The sequence below is a fragment of the Dermacentor andersoni genome, chromosome 9 (genome assembly GCF_023375885.2).
Source record: "Dermacentor andersoni chromosome 9, qqDerAnde1_hic_scaffold, whole genome shotgun sequence".
In the NCBI taxonomy this organism is placed as follows: Eukaryota; Metazoa; Arthropoda; class Arachnida; order Ixodida; family Ixodidae; genus Dermacentor; species Dermacentor andersoni.
Window position 1 is genome coordinate 23077948 of NC_092822.1, and position 25811 is coordinate 23103758.

Consider the following 25811-nt stretch of genomic DNA (forward strand, 5'->3'; position numbering starts at 1 on the left):
GCGGCTTCCGAGAAAAACGGCCGCTCGGAATTGCGGCCCTCTCGCTTCTTCACCGCATCGACGGGTTCTTATTGCGCGCCCACGATGCCACTTACCGCCCTCTACCGAGAAGAAAGAACAAAAAAAGAAAGAAGCCACCGCGAAGAAAGAAAGAGAGAGGGGCTTGCTACAAAGGAGGCGGCCGTCGAAGAGTCCGAGAGCGGGGAGAATGTCGGACAAACTCCGTAAACTATGACGCACTGCATCGCGCGGCAGCAGGTAGGAACGTCGCGCCAACGCCTTCCATGAGGCACTGCCTCCACCCCACATTTCTGTTATGTTGTTGTGATTTCTTCTTGCTCGAGCTTTTTTTTTTTTTCTTTTATTTGTTTGTGCGTGTCTTGGTGCGTTCCCGGAAGACTGCCTTAACGGCTTTCTTTCGTTCGTGTACTGTTGATTCGAGCTTTTTCTTTTCTCCTCGTTTATGTGACCTTTGGAAACCGATTGTGACGTGACGCATACTTACGTGCGACTCCGGATTGTGCAAGGTCTCGAGAGATTGCCTAATTCGGAGATCTTCGAATTTCCACTCACGTGACGGGCGAGGATTGAGTATGCGGTCGTTGTGCCAGAAGAGAGACAGAGAGAGAAAAAAGGCAGAAAGCGGCCAGTAAATAAAATCATAGAATCACAATGGTGTAACCTTTTCGAAGCTGTGGATGTTTCGAGCTCGGTACGTGGTTGTAGAAATTGGCTCCGTGCGCGTTGTTTACCAGTTTTGAGTCGAGCCCGTCAGTATGCGTGATTATGACGATAACGGTGAAATCTAGCTTACTGAAGATTTTTTTTTTATTCTTACGATCACCCTTTTCGACAACGAAGTCAGATGAGCGAAAGGGGTGATGTGGTCCGGTGTTCAGCAAGAGTTGACTCTTAGGCCATCGCATATGAAGGAGTTCGATATAACCGGTGACGCCTGTTGACAAGGTTCGTAACAACGAGATCTGGTTGTAACAGTGAATGACGCGTACAGTTCGCGCTTTGGTGAAGACACATCAACACTCCAGAACGCAGTTGCAAGCACCGTGCTAACAATGAAAAGACAACGAGAAATGAGTGAAAAAAAATGGCCATGCACCTCGCCCAATCAGAGCGATCTCAATGTCAACGCCGACACGGTTTCTTTCAGTCGCCTGAGCACAAACTGCTTTCGTCGAGCGCCGAAGAGTGAGGGAGAAGAAAAAAAGAAAGAAAGCAACGCACGAGTGATGACGTAGTCAAGAGGAGAGCTTAGTTGGCCCCAGGCTAACATTGGTCACGCGCCCGTGTCGAAAACGTACGGCGTCGGGTCTTCGGGATGACCCTTCCTGGTTTTGCGTTGCACCGGGCAACAACATTGTCCTCCTCCGGGCCGCGCGAGACGTGGTGTCGTTGTCGGGGGGAGAGGGGGGGTACAAGCCCACCGGGCGGGGTCGCCACCACCGTAAAAATGGGAAACACTGTCTGCCCGTAGAGGCGAGTGGAGTGTGTATGAGGTTCGGAGAGAAATCAGTTCAGGTTGTTGGCTTTCCGTTTCTTCCTGCTTCTGCTAAGCAAACGTGCTAATAGGGGGAGCGATACACACGCCGTCCTGCAAGGGGCCGGTGGGGCGAGCGGCGTTCCTCATCACGAGATTCCTGACGAAACTTGTGTCTCAACCCCCCCGCCCCCCTCCCTCCTCTCATTTTACGAGAGCACGCGGGGATAGTCTCGTACCTGTCCGGCCATCGGTGGAGAGCGAGGCTGAGAGAGGGGTGTCGAAACCTCGTTTTCTTTCTTTTTATTTTGCTCGATCGTTTATTTCTTTCGCTCGCGAAAGTGGGCAACGTGGTGGAGAGGAGTTGTGCGCCCGCAGCTTTTCCAGCAGGCCGGCCCGAAGGAAGCCGGCAGCGAAGATGAAGGAGAGAGAAAGAGCGAGGGTATACGTTCAGGCGCGTCCAAAACCGCCCATTCCAGTTTGAAGGTCGGGATACCTGCCTCGCTTTTGGTGGTGGTGGCGGCGTCGTCTACGGCATCAGAAGCCCCGCTTACCTGGCCAAGCATCTGCCCTCCCCCACTTCGTAGCAGAGATTAGGAGGGGGAGAGGCGGCTGTAGACTGGCGACATAGGTGTTTTGCTCCTCTCCTATTCGGCTCGCCTGAGACAAAGAGGGGCAAAAGCAAAGCGTGAGGAAGGTGCGTGCGTGTATGTGTGTGTGTGTATCGAAGGGAGGGGTGCCCAAGACGAGGAATCTTTCGGGGCGAACTTGTAGCTTCCTGCTTTGAAACGTCCTTCTCTCGGAGCGCGCGATCGCCGCTTTGCTTGCTTGTTAGGAGGGGCGGAGGGGGCTGGTGGTGGTGAGGCTCGGAGGGAGGGGGGGATAGATTTGCCACTCCTTTGGAGAGGACGAGATTCTGGACATTTTTTTTTTTTTTTTTCGGAGGACCTCTCGTTCTACCTTTAGGCCCGTTGCTTGGTTGCTGCTGCGTGCGCTGGTTGCTTTTGCGTGCCCCCTTGCGAGTTGCGTCGGCTGGCCGCCACCAGCACGAGCAGCCAGCAACCTGCGCCGCTGCCGCGGCAGCGGGCAACGTGATTCCCCCCTCGCTTGCCTAGCCGTGTTCTCCTCCTCTCGCAAAGGTCTCGTTCTCCTCCCCACCTCCTCGCCGCGTACGGGCCCAGTATTCCCTCGCCCTCTCTCATAGCCTGGAGAGATAACCGATTCCCTCCTGCCTTAGGGTGAAAACGCCGGTGGCGCTGGTCGTCGGCAAAGTAGCTCGCGCGACGCTCCCGGCAACACTCCGAGACAGTCTGTCCTGCGCGGGCATCTTCTTCGCGCCGCCGGCACTTTTGGGCGCCCTTCTTTCTTTTCCTCCCCCCCCCCTTTCTTTTACTTCTCGCTTTCTTCTTTCCATACAACCCCCCCTCCCTCCCCCCATTCTAACCCCTCCGCCCACCTGTTGGCGCGCGCCAGACAACGACCGCGTGCCCGGTTTTGACTATACGCGAAAGTGTTTGTTTCTTAACCCGTGACGGCCCCCGCGACACTGTGCCGGTCGGCACTGTTTGTTGACCGACCATCCACGATCAGCTTCGCGCCTTCCAGCAAGTGCCGTTTTCCTCGACGAGTGGACAGCCGTCTCGTCACCTGGAGCCACTCCTGACGTCGTGCTGTTGCTCCCGGGGCGAGAGCGTGGTGGTGGTTGTCCTCGCTACCGTAGTAAGTTCACGTGCCCGCCATAATCACGCCGCCGCGCGTGTGTGCTTTCCTTTGGCCGTACTTGGCGATCGGTTTCTCGCCGCGACAACGTTGGAACAGCGAGGTGTTGGTGTTGTTGGTGGTGGCGGTGCTGCTGCACGACGCAAGATCGAACCGTGGCGACTGTGATATCGAGGAGGCACCGACCATGCGCTGGATTCGGGCAGACAAGCCGGACTGACCAATTCTGCCCTGCCGGTTTCGAATCGCACGGCCGAGACCACGTGCGTAGCGGGGAGTCTCAGTCAGCTAGTCGTCGACCAGAGTGAATAGCAGCGACATGAAAACCACGAAGCACGTGATCGCTACGCGCCTGTTACCTGCGTGCTCTTAGCTGGCTTTGGCACCTGGCATGGAATGCACGTGATCGAAGAAACCCTACGGTCCAGGACTGCCGAGGCAAGCGATCGAAGAGTAGAGAGGCGTTTTTCTTTCCAAGAACGTGCTTGAACGAAAAACGGTGTGAGCAGGTTCGGAACTTAAGTGAGACGCAGTTTTCTATCGACGCGTAGCAGGTTTCAATAGGGCACTCTGGCTGGAGTTCGCGGTTGTAACGTCGCGCACTTGGGTGTCTCGGAAGACGGACCCGCGGGACGAGGCCTCGAAAAGAAGCGGACGTCCGTACTGCGATGGCTCAGCTGAGCCCGTTGACCAGCACAGACAGTCCGCCGCCGTCTCGCGCGGGTAGTAACGGTGCCGCAGGGTCCCGGGACCGCGGCTCTGGGTCGCCGGTGTCCTCTCGAAAGAAGCGTCGCCAGATGCACGACCCGGACTCGAGCGGCGAGGACGACATGAGCCCGACGTCGCTCGCCAAGAGGTTCATGTCCGACGCCGCCGGAACGTCTTCGCCAGCCACGACGCCTTCGACGGACGTCGCCTCTTCCTTCGAGCTCATTGACGTCACTGAGGTACGTTACGCAAAAGACAAAAAAAGCCGAGCCTTGCCTCCCTTCTCTCTCTTTCTCCTGCTTAGTGCAGCCCCGGAAGAAGTCTTCTTTTGTACGCCTCTTCCTTCTCCTCCTCTTTTCTCGGCTGTTCGATGGATCTCCCGCGCTTTCTCTTGGCACGGATACCGGCACATAAAAGCATGAAGGTAGCGATTACATCTTTCCTTGCTACTGCTTCCATATAGCCGATGATGCAACGCCGTCTCTGACTTTCCATTTCGATCATCTTTCCTTTTAATTTTTTTTAACGCTTTTCTCTTGGCGACTTTGTTGCGTTATGCAGCCACGTGATAAAAGAAGCTATGGATTTATTGTTCCGCGTGAATACTACTTAGTTTGCTGGTGTAATGGAAAGTTGTAGGAAATGAATTACTTCAACAAATACAACGCTTCGACGTGATCAAAGTAGCAGTAATAGGATTTTGTAACTTTGAGATATTCATGATTCTTCGAGGAACTGTGCTAATGTGCATGCTGCACGGTTCACATGTTGCGATTTTTCTTACGGCCATGTACCCAGGAAATATCCTAGTATTTCTGGCCTCCTATCCAGAGAGTGACGTAGCAATCAGATGGCTTTCTGACAACAACCTTTTGCGATACTGTTTTATGTTGGTGTTCGTAGTCAAGAGCGTTTTTTGCAGCGATGCCTGATTCTTTCTTTAGGTTCAACACATATCTGAGTACTGCAAGTTGTTATCTGACACCTAACAAACAGGGCTACAAAACAAAGCGTTAGAGTCGGGCTTGTTGGTGCGATTTCGTCGCTGTTGTAAGAATTGCTGTTTGGAAGAGTTGGCTGAAGGTTATGGCGTGATTCCAGCGCCAGGAACCCAAGTGCGAGAAGACAAACGGGACGTTAGCGGAAATGATAAGCACATGGCTCTTCTGATAGAAGACACCACAGCGTGACCAATGATGATGCGGGCAACCCTTTGAAAGGCTACCAAGTTCCCTTTATTTAAAACACATTTTCTGTATCCTAACGCAGTCCTAATACGTTTCTTAATGCGTTTTTCATGTGATTATGAGAAAATAACGCATTATCCGAGATAACATGACAGCCGAAGATTCTTCCGGTAGCAGTACACACTGGGCAAAAAGCTACCTTCACGTAAAGCTGTGCTTGAAGTGAAAGAGAAGGCCTATTTGGAAACGCGCCAAATTGAAACTGTTGAGACCAGCCTTTGAAAAGACATGAATGAACTGCTTTCAGCGCTTACATGCCGCTGTCAGCATAGATACTACCGTCGAGTGATGCCATGTCGATGGGCTGCCGTCGAAGTGTTTGGACGTAACAGGGAATGTAAATGTGACAAACAGGAAGGTAATACACATTACCCTTGGGGAAGTAAACGGGGCCGGCGTTTCAGTGCATACGAGACAGGAATAAGTTAGAAACAGGAAAGTGTAAACGAGGTTCTGCTGCATCATTAAGTACTTCACCCACCTAGCAAACAATATGCACAATAGGAATCTTCGCTTCGTTGCATTGCAAGACTAACTTTGCAACCTTACTTTACTAGTTCTCATTACAAATTCGCTTGCCTTCCCCCCGAGTGTCGTAAAGCTCCCAAGGCCGCTTACAAACTTTCACATTTATAACTGGACGGAGTCTCTGTTACTCCTACCTGAACAGGCTCAATGGTTTCTGCACCATTTAAACACGATATTACTGAATCATTCTCGTGCGAAAGTTTTCTTATTTAGCTTCTCTTTCTGTGGTACCGTGACCTATCTCAGAAAACATAGTCGAAAAAAAAAAATGACCACGAGTAACCTGTCTCTATTTGTCTGTATTCAGAAGTCCGATATACCAACGCACTTCTGAATCCACGCAACATCGACAACCCAGCGCCGTACGTTGCCGCAGTCATTGTTGTACGAACTGAGTTCGTTTCCTTACTCACCTTCTTTGGGTTCTTCCTTATTGTTCATTTCGTAGTTAAGTTTGCTTCTAGCCATAAGGAGCGTAATAGAAGTAAACGTGAGCTTTGTGGCTGGGCGTGAATGATGATTTCCAGAATTCTGAATGGTAGATGGCAGAAGGCGAAGTCCTAGAAGAGCTTGGAATTTTTATACAGGGCTGGACATCATATAGTATAAAACTCTGGTTCCCCCTGTTTCTGCAAATCTCCGACAGGAAGTGAAGCCTGTAAATATGTCATAACGGCTTGGTTCTTACTCAGGCCTGATAGCCTCCGCTATAAACTCTGGTTTGCCCTGTCTCTAAAGCTCCCCTATCGGCAAAAGTCGGAACCTTGAGAGGTTCGATTCTTAAGCAGGGCGCAGGGCGGATATATCGTGTGCTCAGCTCTGGGTACCCCGTTTCCAAAAACCCCCTAATGACAGAAGGCGAAGCCGTGGGCCGGAGTATACGCGGATAGCCACGATCGCTTGCCCGTTAACTGAGCGATGAGGATAATCTTTGATGTTAATTCCTCGGGGGGCTGCCAGGATAGCTTCGATTCGCCGTGCTGGCTGGCCTCTTGTGTGATCGATGACGTCGAGAGCGCCGCCTGCCGTTCTCGTGGTGGTTGCGAGATTACGATACCCACCTTGCGCGATCCCTTGCCTCGAGCAGCAAGCGTGCTGCTGTTCCGCAGTGGCAACACCCTATGGCGTGCCAGAACTGTTCGCGTATGCTGGCTGCTTGTATTTTTTCTGATACGCACTGCATAGGCTGTATGCGGAAACGCAGTCAGGCCAAATATATAGACGAAAAAAAAAATGAAACACAATCTTTGACACTTATCGCTACAAATGAAAGTTTAAAGAAAGAGCGAGGGAAATAAATGCAGGCAGGGAGGTTAAGCAGGCATTGTCCTGTTTGCTACCTACACATGGAGAGGGAGTGGAGTGAGAGAGAGAGTAGGCACGAGTCTAGATCAATCACATGCACAGTACAATGTGTAGCGCATCTACAGCCGGACAATCAAGTCTGTCGCCTTCATGTCTTGAGTAGATTGCATGATCTGCCGTTTGCGGAACCAAAGTCACTGGGAACCTGGCCTCACAGCTAGTCAGACCAGAAAGGCGCACGAACTCTGCTGTGGTACATAAATGAACGTCATCGTCGTATACTTAGCCCTGATGCCCCAGTGCTACACGACGTTAACAAATTTTGGTGGGCGTATCGCGACAACGTCGATGACGCCAGGTCTGGCATATTGTGGGCAAATCTAAGTATAAAGTAGGTAGTGTCCAAATCCGCACCCCAGCGTCGGTCGCCTGTGGGCAACTTGAGCGGACCTCGAAGGCTATGCTTTTGCTGGCTGCGTGCGCTGAAAGTCATTGCGGAGCTGGAAACACGTCATGGCCACCACGTTGTAGACACCATCTATGAAAAATATCTCGCAAGCGCTGCACAAGCTTCATGCTTCCCTAAGTGCGATCCCTCTTGCGCACAACAAGTGTGTCGGAGGGTTTCTACAACTTCAGCTCGCGTATCTCAAAGGGCCTGTGTATCGGTCACAACGTGTCCTCGAGCTGAGGCGGGAATCCAAAGATTGTGCGTCACATTGGCGGAAGCCAGCGTGCTCTTATTCCACATGCACGAGGAACTTGTAATTTTTATTTTTGGCTTTGTAAGGGGTGCGACGAATTACACGTTGCTTTGAGGCTAGGCTGAAACCGCGTTAAATTATATTCTCAGCGCTTCTGCTAACTTTCCTTTACGTCAGGGAGCACTAAGTTTCAGTTCGCGCGCGTTGAAAAAAATTCTGCGCATCCCACACACCATGGGAATAGATGTAAGCGAAGCTTTCAGTGCGGTTTGCTTTGATTGGTGATAGTCAGGGGCTATGTTGATTGCGAATGTTTCATTTATTCAACGTTTATTCCAATACGAGAGTGTTGAATTGATGTTAAACGTTACCTTGCGTGCACCACTGCTGTTTGTCTGCGTAGTCCACGGAACGCACAGAGAGACGTGTTTGCTTGAGGCGTCGTTGCGCGTCATTGTTCATAATCTCCGAGAGAGTTGAGCATTTATCATTGCCTGACATGGCGCATCGCATCGTGGCAGAAATATTAAACTTGAATGGGATTGTGGGCCTGTACGTTCCAAAACCACAACCGGGTTATAAGGCACGCCGTGTGGAGTGGCGGGCTCCGGATCAATTTTGACACCGGGATGTTTTATTCAACGTGTCCCTAAATCTAAGTGCACGAGCGCTTTTATCTTTTTTTTTAATTTTATTTTGCCCCCGTTGAAATGCGGTTGCCCAGGTCTGGATCAAACCCACGACCTCCAGCAATATCATAGCCACAGAACTACCGCGGTGGGCACAGAGGTGTTGATTTGACGTTCGACCACTTTGGCAGTGCAGCCTAGGCCCTACGGTGCGTTTTAATGCGGCTCTGCTTCTTTACGGCCTGCAAAAGTTGTCCGCCCGACAAATTTGTCATGGCGTTTATTTTTTTCAGAAGTAACAGGAACGTACCGTACCGTAAACTTAAAATTACCGAGCTTGCGGCAACCGCTGCCGTTTCTGTAGTAGTAGCGTTTTCTTGCCTTCTCACTTCAACTTCTCCCTAACTCTCCCCCTACCCCCACCTGCGTCGGTTCTACCCATTTGCTGCTCCCTTTCTGTCCGCCATTTTATCTAGCTTGCCTCTCGTCTCCCACGTTACCAGGAAGGCAAGCTCTGCAGTTCCTGCAGTGCTTTTGCGGGCGGTCACGGGTAATTCCAGCAGTCAAGAGGGTATCTTGCACGTGCGACTCGATGGAGAGGTGCAAACGAGTCTCTTTGTCGCGTCACCTTTCCCCTCTGCCGGGCTTCTGTCATGTATACGCACGCTGTGAACGTCTGAATCCCCGCCCTCCTTCTGACGCGGTGGTGGTAGCGGTAGCAGCAGTAGTAGGAATGTCGAAGGAAGAGGCAAAGAAAGCTTCGCTTTAATAAAAAATATCACTGCCTTCGCCGTGCAGGCGAAGGGAGCGGTTCGTCAGGGTAGGGTGCCTCAATGTGCACCTCCTCGCCCCCCGCTCCGTATACGGAGCGCGTGAGAGAAGGTGCACTGAGGCACCCTACCACAATGGGTCCTGCCGGACCCACTAGGCCCTTCCTGCCGGACCGCTCAGCCGCTGCCATGGCGACACTTTAACCCCCTACTCTCCTATCTACATTGCTCCCCTGTTGACGCGGAGCCGTGCTCCCGCAAGGGCTGCGGAAAATAGCGTCAACCTTTCCTTTTCCCTTCAAGAACCACTTCTCTCTCCTGAAGTGTGCTCTCTGGACAAATCATGAGAAGCCAACAAACAAAGACACCAAGGACAACATAGGGGGAAATTACGTGTACTTACTAATTGAATTAAAGAAATGATAAGCGAATGGCCATGAAAGTGGATGAAAAAAACTTGCCACAGCTGGGAAACGATCCCCACGTCTTCGCATTACGCGTGCGATGCTCTAACCGGGGGATCACGACAAAGGGACATGCCACAGCCCGAGTAGTGGGGTCGCGAGGAACGCCTGTCTTTGTCAGGATTTTGAAAATGCGTTGTGCTTTTAAGGCGCACGTGCGTAGTCACGACACCAGTGTAGGCATGTTACAGGCGAGAAAGTTCACATTCTTCAAAGGCATTCCTTATCACAATGTGAGCATGACTCCTGGGCCATGCACAAACATTCTATAAAGACCTACGCAAACGTTTGGCAAAGCCGAAGGGTGGGTCTAAAAATTAATCTGCAGAAAACTAAAGTAATGTTTAACAGTCTTGGAAGGGAACAGCAGTTTACAATAGGTAGTGAGGCACTGGAAGTGGTAAGGGAATACATCTACTTAGGACAGGTAGTGACTGCGGATCCGGATCATGAGACTGAAATAATCAGAAGAATAATAATGGGCTGGGGTGCGTTTGGCATGCATTCTCAGATCATGAACAGCAGGTTGCCATTATCCCTCAAGAGAAAAGTGTATAACAGCTGTGTCTTACCAGTACTTATCTACGAGACAGAAACCTGGAGGCTTACGAAAAGGGTTCTACTTAAATTGAGGACGACGCAACGAGCTATGGAAAGAAAAATGATAGGTGTATCGTTAAGGGATAAGAAAAGATCAGATTGGGTGAGGGAACAAACGCGAGTTAATGATATCTTAGTTGAAATCAAGAAAAAGAAATGGGCATGGGCAGGACACGTAATGAGGAGGGAAGATAACCGATGGTCATTAAGACTTACGGAATGGATTCCAAGGGAAGGAAAGCGTAGCAGAGGGCGGCAGAAAGTTAGGTGGGCGGATGAGATTAAGAAGTTTGCAGGGACAGCATGGCCACAATTGGTACATGACCGGGGTAGTTGGAGAAGTGTGGGAGAGGCCTTTGCCCTGCAGTGGGCATAACCAGGCTGACGATGATGATGATGAAACGTTTTGCGTGCTGAGGTCGGTGATTGAATAGACTGGTTGCAAAACCCGTGAGCACGCTTTCCTGCATTACGAAAAATTCATGCACAAATGGCGGCGCGGCCCATCCTCGTTGCGACTGTTACTTGCAGTGCGGTGTAGCGCCTCGCGCGTCTGGGCTGCGCGCCAGAAGCAGCTGGCGACAAAGAAGTAAACGGAACCAGCCCCCGGTGTACAGGCATCCCCAGAAACCGTACGGGCGCCGGCAGACACCACACTGCACCTAACATTCGCATCGAGAAATGTAAGAAATGTCCGTACAACAAGGCGAACTTATTGCACTAGCTTTTTTGTATTCAAAAGTGGTTGAAAAGGTCAAAATTTAGGTGGTTTAACCACAGTTACACTCACTCTTGTGAAAGCAGAACGATCGGCAGCTTTGACGATTTGCGAAGCGGGTTATCGATATCGCTCTCCCTTTTCAGCGTTGCTGGAGGAGGGACTCTTACTTTTTTTAAGAGGCTGCTCAGATCGAAAAACAATCAGCTTATTGAATATCCACGCGCCTTTGGAAGTAACTGCTGCAGGTTGAAACCTACCGAGGGTGTGATTTGCGTTGCGCCATAAAAAAAAAAACTAGGTCCTTAAAAATCTGTGGTCAATTCCTTTAAGCTTGGCAAAGTTCGGTGTGCATTACTCAGCTGAGCGACATAGACCGTGCGTCATTGTAATCTGGTGCCTCATTTTCTTCGCACCGCTAGCGGCCGGATGTCGGCGACGTTGGGATTATGATGATGATGATGATGATGATTTATTTGCATCCCTTTGAAACGCGGCCGTGTCAAACAGTCGCCTACCCCAAAATGGCATCGTCGTACTGCCCTCTGGCAGGTACAAGCTGCCTAACTTATTTACTGGCATAATGCTCGCACTTACTTTTCGCGGACAGATGATGCGAATTAGAAGGTGGGATAATCATGCGGGGGAAAATTTTTCCGAAATAACGTTCCAGGTACTAAATAGAAAAAAAAAAAGGATACAAATTGAAGTGACCGTAAATTGCGCCAGCTTGTGTGAGCTCGAGCAAAATATTAGTTCCAGACAGCACTTAACATTTGTAGTAAGAGCACAGTTTCTACACAAAAACAGGTATACTGCAGAGCTCCTGTAATTGCAGCCTGTAGCTGAATCTGTTACAGCCGCGTCACCATGCACGTGGTCTCCATTGCCACTGTCGACGGCCTTTGGCTTGAAACTAGCCGCGAATGTATATCACCCCGTAGCGATATAGATTATAGAAAACAACAGAATATATACGTCACTTGTGTTTTGAATTGAATTGCTTTGAGCAGACGGCGCTGGCCTGCCATGGGCTATCATAATCACCAGCCCGAACAAGCAGACGACACTCGCTGTCGCAATGTTTGAGGACGCGATGATTACTCGCAGGGAAAAAGAAAGAAGCTTACAATTTTTTTATCGCCAGTGTGTGTGTGTTTGTGTTTGTGTTTGAAGGGGGGTGTCAGCGTTATGGCATTACCACTTATCTGGTATTGCCACTTGTATGGTATTGCCACACGGTATTGCTACACGGTATTGCCACTTATCTGAAACTCAGCTTTTCCTCACGCTGTCCGAAATCCGAAATTCCGCGTCAGTTTGTCTTTAGCAACGTCGCTTAGCGTTATTTGCTGTTCCAGGTACGCCTGCACGGTCAGAGAAAGACATTCCTGCTCCGCCCTCGAAGGGAACGGCCCGCGACGGGTGAAGAAACAAAACTGAACCGCGCACGCGGCGTCGTCGAAATGGCACGCGCGGCGAGCTTTGACGTCCGTGAACTAATCACTCCAATTAGGCGACGGGTCCGGTCGCCGTCGATACGCTGTCGCGTGACGCCGGCGCATTAAGGAGCGGAAAAAATGTCGCGCTCCGAGACGAAGCGTCAGGTGTGTGTAATCCCGCCGTCATTTGCGGTTGCATTCATTATCTGCGCTTATGTCGTTTTTTTTTTTTTTTCTCGCTTTGTCCCGGTTCCGTCGTGTCATTCTTGTGGATCAAGTGGACTTACAAGTGCACTGACTGCATTTCATTTCTTTTTTTTTTTTTTTGTCTTTGTGCCTCTGCGTTGGATGAGAGTGAGAGAGAGATCTTGTTGTTCAAAGCAGAGAGGTTACCTCGTGTCGCGAGTATTCGCCTACTTGCTACTCGACAACGGAGTGGGGTGATAAACACCGTAAAAGAAGAACGCGAGAAAAAATGAAATGTAAGAGGATTTATAATTTTATATCTTTACGCTACTTCTGACATCTTCAGTGATGATTATTCCAGTTCGAGTTGCCTTCTCGATTTCGCTGCTGGCTTTTTATGTGTCGCACGGTCCCGTTCGATGTGAGCTACAACACTGTGTCAGCGTTCGAAAGGTCTCCAAGACGCTGCGCCGGTGCTGACGTACGAAAAACGATGGGAGAACTAAGCGCCGTCCTAATTACTGGCATTTACTACAGCAATTTTACGTGTAGTCAAGGAGGCCCTTCAACCACAGGCGCCATGTTGGAGCACCTACTGAACGTGACTGTAAGTTAGATCGCGAATGACAGCCAGAGTTTTGATAGGCAGTTAGTTGGTTCAAGGTAAGCGAACGAGGAATCGAGGGCTTGACGTTGCATTGAATGTTTAAGTTTTAGAGGACTCGTAGTAGTAGTAGTAGTAGTAGTAGTGGTAGTAGTAGTAGTAGTAGTAGTAGTTCAGCGCCTCTACAACTAACACCTCTTTAATGAGATGACCTGGATAACGAAGGTATAATTCTGTCCCTGTCCTGTTGCGAGGTGGGTGGTGCGTGACCTTTACAGCGAAGTAACCGTTCTAACGAATGATTTCGTCAGCCCGAAGCACCTCGTTATAAAGGCTTGAAGTTCTACTTGTTGTTTATTTAAATAAATGAATAGCCATATAACGGAAAAAGAACGGGAAGGAAATTACTGCCGCTGCAGTAACTATCTAGAGCAGTCGGCCGACACTTGGAACAGCGAGTGAAAGAGAAAGTCGGAAGGGGCGAGGGAGTAGTGGCGGACAGGGAGAGAGGATAACAGAGATGATACAGTGAAGGAAAGAACTATTTACATAGGTATAACAAATCGACTAGGCAAGTATTATCCATGCAATATAGGATTCGTAAATTCCGTCTTTTGTGGCGTCAGAAAAGTCTTGTCCCGGTGTACGGCGGTAGCCTGGTAATTAAGCGGGAAATGGCCGAAAAGAAACATAATGCCCGGCGGTGACGCCGCGTTCAAGCTCCCGCTCTTGTTCCGTCGTGGGTTTCGAAAGCGTACACTCGAGTTTATTTAACTGTGTCGCGACAAAGGAACGTACTGGCATTCTAAAGGAATCCAAGGACACAACCTATAGCGCTGAACCGTTTTTAAGTACTCAGGACGCGCTTCGCCGAACAAACCGCATTGCGCTTGTTCCCTGCGCCTCCGCACTACAAAACATCTTATTTTATTGTCTTTCTTCGTTAATTAATACTGTCTGCCTAACGACCGTTACAACGAAGGGAGACTTCAGCAAGCGTCAGTGCAATATGACGGACAACTGAAACGAAAGTACGAATAGCATAGCAGAGCGGCGGATTAACGTGCCACTGGGCTTATACCAGATATTATTATTATTATTATTATTATTATTATTATTATTATTATTATTATTATTATTATTAAGTTCCAACACCTTAGAATATTGCATTATGCATATAGCTCGATTGCGCGTGGTCAGGTAGATTACCTTTAGGGAAACCCTGCTTGCTCAATAAACGGATGATGTCTAGGTAGTTTATTTCCATCTGTGGCGTCTGCAGGTTTTGGTCCTATGATCGGTGATGGCGCTGTCTCGCCTAGGTATTGTCCACCTTCCATAAACGTTGGGATTCAAATAACATGGAAGGATAAACTGGTAAACAGTCGAAATGACTGAAAGAGCTAATTAGACTATCGAAAAAAAAAAAAAGCTGGGAAGAGATTGATAAAACCGAAGTCTGTGCAAGCGTCGGTAAAGGTACAGCATAGTACTACCTGATGCAGGTTTTAAATACGAAAGCTAAGATCGAAATCGGATCGGCGAAAGGCTGGATAGCAATAGAAGTAGTACAACCCCGATTAAATCGGGCAGGCCAGGGGACTATTTGTAGCCGCCTCGTTTCAAACGGGATGCCAGTAAACATCATCGTCATCATAATAATAATCATGATCATCATCAACAGTCGTGGCTGAGGAAGGTCACGGCAGCCACTTGTCGCCGAACTCTGCTGCGCGTCCCTTATCGCGGCGAGACGTTTCGATTTGCCGACAGTCTACTCGTTGTGATCGGTGGTTTACCCTGCGACAACTGTCCGTCACCGATAACGCAGTAATCGGGAACCGGCCCGACGAGTTCGTCAAAGCCATCCTCAACTCGGGTGATTAGTAGCCACCAGTGGGGTCCTGCAATGCGAGTTTCTTCGAAGACGGAAGGATGTGCCACGACGAATTCAACCATGAGTAGGTCTGCCAGGAGGGGACATCCTTCATAGCGCCTTTCGTCCGAGGTTCTACGGAGACGGGAGGATCTGCCAAGACGAATTCAACCATGAATAGGCCTGTCAGGAGAGAACACCCATCACATCGCCTGTCCTCCGCCCATACTCCACGCCGGAGAAGGTGTCAGTGTGCTCCCCCCCTCCCACCCCCCCCCCCCCCCCCCGCCTTGCCTATTTGTGTACACTGATGTACGTAGCTCTCTCCAGAGGGAAAGGGCTATATGACGTCGCCCGTCCGCTAACGTCGGATTCGGGGAATGCGACTGGACGACACAGGGGTTGAAAAGAGAGACGGACGCTTGGAGATATCGGCTGCTAAAACTTGATCATGAACTTCTTATTACTTCTTGCAAAACTCTTGTACTTAACGTAATATAAACGTGTGTGTTTAAACGTCTTGGATATCAGGCCCAGCCACGCGTTCCCTTACTCATCCACGCTGAATGGATGCGATAAATCTTTGGATCCCCGGTCTCAACACCGTGTAATCAATGCACACAGAGAGCAATTAACTTTCCCAGAGCTAAGGGTCTGGTGAGATTACGCAGGGATGTTTTTTGTGTGTGGTGCACATTACGGCTTTTTTAACGCATCATCATGATGATCTGTTGGACACGTGACACCTGTAGACACTTTTAAAGTTTACATGTGCGACTGGAACTTCTCTACTGCCTCAGGCACACCGATGCTACAGAGAGGGATAGGCTGCGCATTGTCTGGATCGATCGTCATGCCGTGGTCAGGTGAATTTAGACTCGCTGATATTTATACTAGAAGCGAGACAAGTTCCCCCACTCCTTCCGTACAGACCTGAACGGCCATCTCTTCGTAAAGACGACTTCACGAACTACTACAACATTCGGTTTCGATTGAGTGCATTGTCTTTGTTGTGCGAAAGAATTGCTGTTGGGTGCTGCGCTCCTCGTATTTTGGCAGTTTTGTCAGAAAGAACGAAAATTTCTGGAGCAGCTAGCGCTTCCCGCATGAACTCCAAGAGGCTGTGTCCCGTGCGGTGAAGGTGAATTTACGCACAGAAGGAATGTGCTCGTTATTCAAGAGACACGTTTTCATTCAAATCAAATGGAATCTGCGTGATCATAATTAATTAGAAATAAAGACGTACACACAAAGCGATATTATCCGAACTCCTTTTGGAGGTGTCTGGGGATTTGGTCGATTGTGAGAAAAAAAAATGTTTATATATTAGGAACAACCACGAAAAACAGTTGCACGAATAAAAAAAAATAATTCAGAACAGTGTATTGTAAAAAATACATATCGCATAGAAAAGAGGACAAGGAAACAACAAGAACTAAAGATTGAAATCGGTAGCGAGTTGGTAAACAGTGCTTAGTAGGGAAGAAACTGAAACCATTTTGTTAGTTTCTGACGCATGCTCAATGATCTGCTAAACATCGACATCATCATCGGCCTAATTATCTTTACTGCAGGCCAAAAACCATACCCAGCTATGTCCAATTACCGCTGTGTCGCACCAGCTTACATTATCCTATATCTCATACCTCAGTCATCTGACGCATGATAGGCGTAATAGGTAGTGTCCAAACCCACGCCCGAGCGACGGATCTCTCTCGCTAATAAGAACATATCTCGAAGACCTTGCTTTCCTGATTGCGTGCGCGATTCGGTAACCGGAAGCGTGTCACAGACGCCATTTTTGAGACACCTAGCAGGGAGAGATACTCTTCCTGCGGTGCACATATATCAGGCTGCTGCCCATAAAGTTGGTCATGATGACGATTAAGACGATACACTGACGTGTTACGAATAGTATTACAGTCGAACCCGACTGTAACGGACAATAAAGCGAATTATTATATCCGTCGCAGACGCAAAACTCTCTGACCCAGACTGATTTCAAGATAATTTCTTCATAACAAATTCGACTTTGAATATATCGAAGTTTTCGTCCAATGCAAGGTGTCGCCTGCCTCTTGAGGACGTAGCAGAACGCCGCTTTTATTGACGTTCAGGAACGCTACATTAAAATCACGCGCAAAAATTATTGCCCGCTATGCACGTAGTTCTGTAATTAATAAATTGGCTCCCTCATGGCTTCTTTTCTCCGCTGGAAATAAGAAATCCGTATACAACGGAAACGTGTCAAAAGTTCGTTATATGCGAGTTGGGGCGTGTATCGAATTATATCCGATATGTCAGTCTACATTGACCGCACAAGCCTGTTCGTTGCGACCGGGTGTCGACTCGTAAATGTGCGTAATCAAAATCGGTCGTTCCATGACTTCTCCTTTAGGAGAGGGATTGAATTCCTAAGAGAAGTAGGGCAAACCTCCACATATATATATATATATATATATATATATATATTCCACTATACACAAGGTGCCTGCATTGCACCTTAACTCCTTCAAAGCGCCAGTTATGCGGGTGGCGCCCATCACACAGCCCACTGCAGGAGGACTTTCTTCCTTCATTTCGTCGTATATGTAAAGCCTGGTGCCGGCGATGATGGGCTGTGGCCGCTGCCCGGTGGAGCGCTTCGGCCCCGCTCGCATTCCGTGACCGAACGATTTGTGCGCAAACTGGTTCGCTACCCCTACAGAAAAAAACACAGTTGCTCGTTGAAAGCTAGAAGGAGGAGGTAAGAGAGTGGGGGGGGGGGGGGGGGGTTCGCTTGTTCCGCACGCGTACTGGCGTGCGTCGCAACTGTGTGTGCACGATTTCTTTTTTTCTTTTTGCCCAGAATCGCACGCGCACGCCCCTGTAAATGCCTTTCTGCCTCGAAGAAACTGTTTTCCCTCAATGTTTTAAGAACCGAAAGACACGAAGGTGGGCGACTGAAGCTTATACTGCGTTGTCCGCAACAACGGGACCACCCGTCGAAATAATGCGCGTAGCCCATTTAGATATGAAGATATTTCACCTGGGTCGCCGACAGAATACATAGTAGCTGAGGGCGACGAAGGGACTACTTAGGTTTTTTAAAGAGACGGGCTTGGACAAGCGGCTGTGACAGGGATGTCACGTACCACGCAAGAGCGATGGACTGTAACTGACGATGTGTGTGCTGTGCTATGTGCTCTCTCTTTCTTTCATCCTCCCATCTCGCTCCCATGTGTAGGGTAGCAAACCGGTTGAGCTAAACTGGTTAACCTCCCTGCCTTTCCTTCTCCACTTTTTCCTTCCTTCTTTCCTCACCTGGGTGCCGCTTCGTCTCATCGCCTATCGTGGCATCATCATCATCAGCAGCCTGGTTACGCCCACTGCAGGGCAAAGGCCTCTCTTATACTTCTCCAACTGCCCCGGTCATGTACTAATTGTGGCCATGTTGACCCTCCAAACTTCCTAATCTCATCTGCCCACCTAACTTTTTGTCACCCCCTGTTACGCTTCCCTTCCCTCGGAATCCAGTCCGTAACCCTTAATGACCATCGGTTATCTTCCCTCCTCATTACATGTCCTGCCCATGCCCATTTCTTTTTCTTGATTTCAACTAAGATGTCATTAACGCGCGTTATTTCCCTCACCCAATCTGCTCTTTTCTTATCCCTTAATGTTACACCTATCATTCTTCTTCCCATAGCTCGTTGCGTCGTCCTCAATTTAAGTAGAACCCTTTTCGTAAGCCTCCAGGTTTCTGCCCCGTACGTGAGTACTGGAGTACTACCGCGGCGTCACTGGACAATTTTTGTATTTGGCCCTCGTGGTGCCGGGTGTTTCGGGAGTTTCCGCCCGCTGTATGCGGGAGGGTTTCCCCAAGGTGCGACGAATTCGATTTGTATATAAGCGGGCTTTAATGGAAAGCGAACTAAAATTGGAACCAGCGGTTTAGCTGTAGTGACTATACATATTCACGCATGTTTCGCTTGTTTAACACATCGATGCCGGAGCACAATTGGTCCAGAGCATTGTCTTCATTGACTAGTCAACCCAGACAATTACGAAAGCCCGCCGTGGTTGCTTAGTGGCTATGGTGTTGGGCTGCTGAGCACGAGGTCGCGGGATCGAATCCCGGCCACGGCGGTGGCATTTCGATGGGTGCGAAATGGGAGAACACCCGAGTAGTTTGATTTAGGTGCACGTTAAAGAACCTCAGGTGGTCCAAATTTCCGGAGTCCCCCACCACCGCGTGCCTCATAATCAGAAGGTGGTTTTGGCACGTAAAATCCCATAATTTAATTTTTTTAACAATTATGAAAGAAGTACACGGTCAGAATCATTGGAGTGTCTGAGAAACAGTTCGTGTTGATGGCGGGGAAAGGATTGAACATGGATTCGATGAATGTCTCTCCTCTCAAGAAGCGAGTGACGTCGAAGCTGCTCAGACATAGGTGGTCTGACGGGTACTGGTGTGTATTCGGCATCAAGCATGTCAGTTGGATTAAAAGCTAACACGGGACACTGTGTCGACATTTCTTTGGTTAATAATTAACTGACGATTGGTCCGAGCCCTAAAGTTCTATATGTGAACGCGCCCGTCTGCTTACCAGTCGAAAGTATAGTACAGAGGTACGCTTGATGGCGCGGTATGCACGTGCTTGGCAAGCTGTTGCGGGTGCGACGCGATCGTGCGTGCCGACAGCGTCCCGGCGATGATGACATGATGACTGAATTGTACCTCCCCGACGAACGCTTCCAACCTGTTCCGTTTCGAGCGGTGCCGATCTCGGAAGCAGTGCACAAAGCAAACTTCATGGATCCCGGAGGCGGTGTAATGCCACATAGCGTCTAGGAGCGCTAGCTCCCATAACCGAAGGATGCAGGAAACAGCACCCTTCGCTATGTTGCATTATTGCCATGCGAAGTGACGCCATGTACCAGCCTTCTTAACGCTGTTGCTTGCAAGTCGGAAGCAAGGTTATTATCTCGGGCCGGGCATACCTCCGTGGCCTGATAGGAGCGTCGGGCTCTTGCTCTTGAGGACTCTAGTTCAATACCCACCATCGGACATGCAGTTGCTTTATCATTGAAGTGGTCCCAAAAGAAGGGAGGCAGGTAGGAATTAACTCACCTAGCCCAAAGTGCCTGTTAAGAGGCGAAGTTATGCTTCGCACTAACAGGCTCGTTAGCACGGGTCTGCTTTTCAAGGTCAGCCAAGCGTCCGAGGAAAAGTCAGTATGCACGCAGCCGCAATAAGGACGCACACCAAATGGAAAGTCGCTTTCATGCAAATGAATGCGACTAAAAAAAAGCACAATAGATAGAAAGGAATAAAAGAGAGAGAAACTTATGAGAACCGATTAACCGGGCTCGTCCATTAACCGTCGTCGCTTTTAATTTTTTTTTTTTCTTTCCTCAACTCTTCCGTTTGAGCTAGTGGTCGCGAACGTAGCGAGAACGACTGCCGAAGCTTGGATGAAGAGCGGAGCCTTTTGCAGAGAAAAGAAAACGAAACGCCGCTCGCTCGCTATACCGGGGCGTGCGTTTTGCGAGTAGATGATTTAGCGGCGCCATGCTTGGAAGGGCTCGCGTGACCGAGCGCCCTTGTGTGTGTTTTGATACGGGAAGCGACGACTGCTCCTCTCGCTGGCCGCCGCGGTTGACGCGCGCTTTCTCCGCCGGCTTAACCCGTGCAGTTTCTCTTTCTTTCGTCCTTCCTTTCTCTCTCTCTCTTTCTTTCTTTCTGTTTAATAAATCTATGTAAGACGTTGGTTCCTCGTTGAAGCTTAGGCTACTCTTCTGGTTCGACTTGCGACGAAAAGAGGAACGCATCGAGAATAAGAAATTCATAACCCTGCAAGAAATAGATAAATAAATAAAAGCAAAGCGTGTTCCCGCGAAGAATCGACAACTCGTGACAAACGCTCTAAAGCTGGGAAGCTGTGTAACCTAGAAGCCAGACCAGGTGAAGGGACGGTTACTTTTACAATAAATAAGAAATTTTGTAGAACGATTTAGACTGGAAGGTATCCTGAATTTTAATAAATGTAATGTGGGACAACAGAAGCTCACCCCAACTGTCCATGTCTTTCTCTTTCGTCATGTCGTCATCGTCACCACTAACAGCACCGCGCCGATTTCGATAACATCGTCGAATGCTACCCTAATTTTGCGACGCAAGGTGTATTACACGCGATGGGTGTAACTCGCACTTTTCTCGCGATTCGATTGAAGTGGAGGGGAGTGTTGCATTTGGCTTCCTCGGAGTCCTCAATTACAATACCAATCACTTACAAGCTAATCAGACATTTCGAATTCGTTGGGCGAGCAGCGTCCACTTCTTTAACTGATTCAACTGAGCTGGCCCATTACTGACAGCGGCGGCCGGATTTCGATGGGGAGCAATAGAGCTTTAGGCTAGAGGACACAAGCGTCTTCCGTAGGCAAGAACTAGGGGCGATGGTACTACGCATGCGCAGACCCCTACGTCTGGGTCTGCGCACGCGCAGTACCATTGCCCCTAGTTCTTGCCTACGGAAGACGCTTGCGTCCCCTAATCTAAAGCTCTCCGATGTCACGTGTGTGCGTGCGTGTGTATGTGTGTGACGTGTGAGAAGGCTGTTCAAGCCTGCATTGCTCTAGCCTTAAAAATAATAATAAAAAAAAATAAGCGGCTACTGTACTGCTCTCATTGCGCATCGGCAGCGGTCACGGAATTGTACATGCATTGCGCATGCGCACTGAAGCCCCTCCCCCTCCTTCCCCCGTCATACCACGCGTCGCACCGCGCTAGCCGCTCTTCTCTGTACACAGGGAACGAGCATCGTTTCGTGTCGTTACGCTGGGCGACTGCGCGAAGTAAGCACCCGCCCTCGCAAGCAAACAAACATAAAAAAAATGTTCGGGCACGATGGGCACGACGCACCGTTGACCGCAGCGCCGCCTCGACTCGAGGCGTGAAGGAAACGGTAAATCAGTCGCGCTTCGACGCTGCTGCTACCTACGCGCCAGTCACGCTTTTGAGACGCTGGCCGAGCGCGCCGCCACCTTCGCGCTGCTAATCTGCGAAGCGTCACGCGGCCCGCGCTGCCGAGCTGTTGCTACTCGCGGGCGCATTCTTCATCCGAGGTAAACAAAAACGCCTCGCGCGGAACAACAGCGGCCGTCGTCTCTGTGCCACTTTGTATCGGTTCCCTCCCGGATTTGTGCGCTTCTTCGAAAACCGTGCAGTCTCGCTCTCGGAGCTGCGAGAAGCTGCCCCGGGGCGTCGGTGATTGTACGGCGGAAAATAGCTCCTTGCTTCGTGGGAGACAGAGAGACAGAGCCAGGGTATCTTAGTTCAGTGCAAACGGGGACACCCCAAGAATGCTTTGGCGAGTACACCAGCTCGAGGTGAATTTGCGTAGATGTGCCAGCCAATTGCGTCCGCTCATTTCCGTGACGTCGTAGCAGCCGCGAACTCACCTCAGTATTGCTTTCTCTCTCTCTCTCTCCTCTCGGGAACAATGGCACAAAGGAGAACTGTATGGCGGTATTGCGGGCAGATCTTGCACTGAATTCTTCAGTTGTCTACGAGTGTTTTAAGCTTTATCTATAGTTCGTCGGAGCTATTTCTCTTTGGTTGATCGGCTTTGCTAATGGCACGTTCGTTTTCACAATTGGCTGGTACAAATCCTTCTTGCCACATCATGCATTGCTTTACTTCTTGAGGGTGAACGCTGTTACTGGTCGACTGCAAGAAAATAAAGCACTTTATCATTAGCGAACAAAAAAGAAGTATGGCTTTAGGTTGGTTGCGCGCTGTTAACACCATGGCCACTCGGGTCGATAACTCCGGAAGAAACGGCTCTCTTGTACGGAGACTTTGTCTACCCCCTATAAAGAACCCTGCTTTTTCAATTTTAAGAACCCTCGCGTTTAGCCCATTATTATGAGGCCGACTTTGAAAGAAAAAAAGGATTTCTTCACTTATTAGAGCTGATCAGTTATTGGCCATTCGCTTTCTCTCATCATACGTTTGCTATCGCGACTGGCTTGAACTTGTGCTTTCGAATTCACTGCAACTTGGGAACTGCTTCCTGAACGTCGTCGCCAGTGCGATTGTGAGGGCGGCGCGTCTAATGGGATTGATTGCTCGCGGGACTACATACCTCGAATTTCGCGCGAGCGCCAGTGATCGATATGAAATGTATTTGGCGACGGGGGCTATAAATACCGGTCCGACTTCAACGCTGCGATTAGATTCGACGATCACCAATCGTGCTTGCCGGTAGCGTCGCTTTAGCGCGTTGCGTTGCCTTCTGGCTTCAATTTTGATTCACTGTTCTTTCATTCGAGCATTGTTCCTGCCTATGCACTTGCACTGCCCTTACACAGCCCTTACTACCCTGACCTTTCGAACGATAACGGGCCGCTCGTGCCACAATCCCTCCGTGTGTCTGCATATACTTCACGTGTCCCTGCGTGTACCGCGCATTTCCACATTCGCAAAACGTGTTGTCATTGGGAGCCAAATTGATAAAAAGTGAGGCACGGTTTTTGTATAGACTATTTACACAGGTAGAGAGGTATAGCCAAGTTGGCCGACCACGTGCACCGTTCCGGCGATCATCGCCTTCTTCGATACTCCAAGGAAGCTCTTCGCAACTGTATTCGAGAGGGTTAGGTTAGTGGACGCAAGCCGCTTGCGTACGCATGAACTAGGGGCCACGGTACTGCGCATGCGCAGATTCCTACGTCTCGGTCTGCGCATGCGCAGTACCGTCGCCCCCTAGTTCTTGCGTATACGCAAGCCGCTTGCGTCCCCTGATCTAAAGCTCTCCATTAACTATAGAACACCAATACGTTTTCGCTCACTGCTCTGAAGCAATGCACTTCGCTGGTTGACGACGTGCTGCACGGAATTACAGAGACTGTGCGTAATGGTGAGTGAGGCAGGCGTCCGCTGTGCATTACTTGCTGCTTGCGCTTTGCTAAATAACGTGGCGCGCTTGGCTGCACGGCTTCGGAGGTGTCCGTTCCCGGGCGACTGCACCGCTGCTGCTGCTGCTGTTGTTTTCAAGCTGTTTGTCGCGCATGCTTGTATGCGTGTGCAAATGAGAGGGGTAATGAGCAGGTCCACATGTTGTTAAAGCCATTAGCCTGCAGACCGTGTCTCGGTATGCAGGCTATAACACAGCCGGCGTGCGTGCGCGCGGGACTTAATTGTACGGGGGAGGAGGGCATTTCCAGCGAGTCTCGGAGAAATTTGTCCTCGTGACGGCCAAATTGCTGGCGCATTTGTTTACCGGATTTATTATTATAACACCACTGGTTCTCTCTTGACAACTATATTTACGTTAAGCAGTAATAACTTCATTCGGCTGCCCAGCCGAGGCCATATCGAGAAAACGAATCGTACAGACAAAATCGTATCCCTATGCCCGTATTCGGAGTAGGTTCTTATGGTAGAATTGTTCGTGAGGACATTTTCTGGCCAAATTTGACGCTGGACACATCATTAGCGAAGGTGGATAGCTAACGGCAGATAGTACTTTCGAACGATAAGCTCTGTGAAGAGGGGGTCGTGCGCAGGCGTCACCACGTGACAGTAGTTCTAGCCTGTCCAGGTGCGTATCGCAGTTTACAGAGTGCCGGAACACCGAGTAAATGAACGGCAGCGGCAGCGATGGTAGTGACATCTTGCGGTGGTCTGCTGAGCCACAAAGCTTCGGGCGCGCTCTTTTGTTTCGCGATCTTCTACTCGGAGAAAGACAAATAAAGCCACCATACCCTCATGACTGTAACTCATCCGGCACAATTACGTCACGAGTGTCGTTGCGCATAACCTGAGATTTCAAGAATTTCCGTCGCAGAACTCAACGCCGCAGGACGGCGCCACCAACAGTTCTGTTTCACGTCTACCTCTTTGGTACTCCAAGATAGCGTTAGCTAGTTACCTACAAATGCATTCCGATCCCACGGCTTTCTTTCAACAATATCTAACGAAAACACACACCTACAACACCCGGCACATATGTTACAATAAGGAAAAAATACGTACAAACTACGGCACCCAGAAACTTAGCTACAGAATTTCCAATTTTTTAAACGATCACCATCCTGCTGTAAACATTATCCAAGAAAGTAAATCATTCAAAGCTTTAAAAAATAACGTCACTATGTATCTATTGTCACTGCAGGCATAACCACTCCTTTTGTTTTGTTTTTTCTGTTGTTTCTTACAGCATTTTTCCCAATTGTACATAAATATTCAATATGAAATAACTCTCGTTTCAATGTTACCAACCACTCTGTATTTCCATCTCGTTTAGTGTTTATTTTATGCGCTGAATGTCTTGTGCTCTCGAATGGGAGCAGGGCACAGACTCCTTGTCAGGCAACCACTTGCCTTTTGGCCTCCGCCCTAGGCAACTGTACCACACGTTGTCTGAATAAACTCTTTGACTCTTTGAAGTGGTAATACGCGTATGGACGGGCTGAATCTCCGAATATGCGTCACGCAGGCCGTTTGTCCTGCAGCAGCGGCGTTTGTATATCCCTTGCGGTACGTTCTCTTTCAGTGTGTTTTGTCCCTGACATGGCGCCAGCTCTATTTCTCGACAGCGGATCATCTACATCTTAGCAACCATAATAACTTTGTTTAGCGCCAAACAACGGATGCAAGAAAGACGATAGGACAAGGCGCTTTAGCGGGCTAGTTGGTGCGAATCCATAATTACTTTGTTTAGCGCGAAACAACGGACACAAGCTCCTTGTCCTGTCGTCTTTCTTGTGTCCGTTGTTTTGCGCTAAACAAAGTAATTATGGATTCGCACCAACTAGCCCGCCA

General features: G+C 49.4%; 1 protein-coding gene across 2 annotated transcripts in view; it reads left to right on the forward strand.

Annotated features, from left to right (window-relative positions):
- The window catches only part of TfAP-2 (transcription factor AP-2), a 293380-nt gene that overhangs the window by 173515 nt on the left and 94054 nt on the right, over positions 1 to 25811 (forward strand). The window contains exon 1 of one of the 2 annotated variants that reach the window (XM_050175055.3): positions 1776 to 4161. The exons of the other annotated variant lie outside the window; for it this stretch is intronic. Within the exon in view, the coding sequence (XP_050031012.1) occupies positions 3883 to 4161 (279 nt within the window). The 5' untranslated portion in view covers positions 1776 to 3882. Of the gene's footprint in view, positions 1 to 1775; positions 4162 to 25811 lie in introns of those variants that run through there. 2 annotated transcript variants of the gene reach the window in all.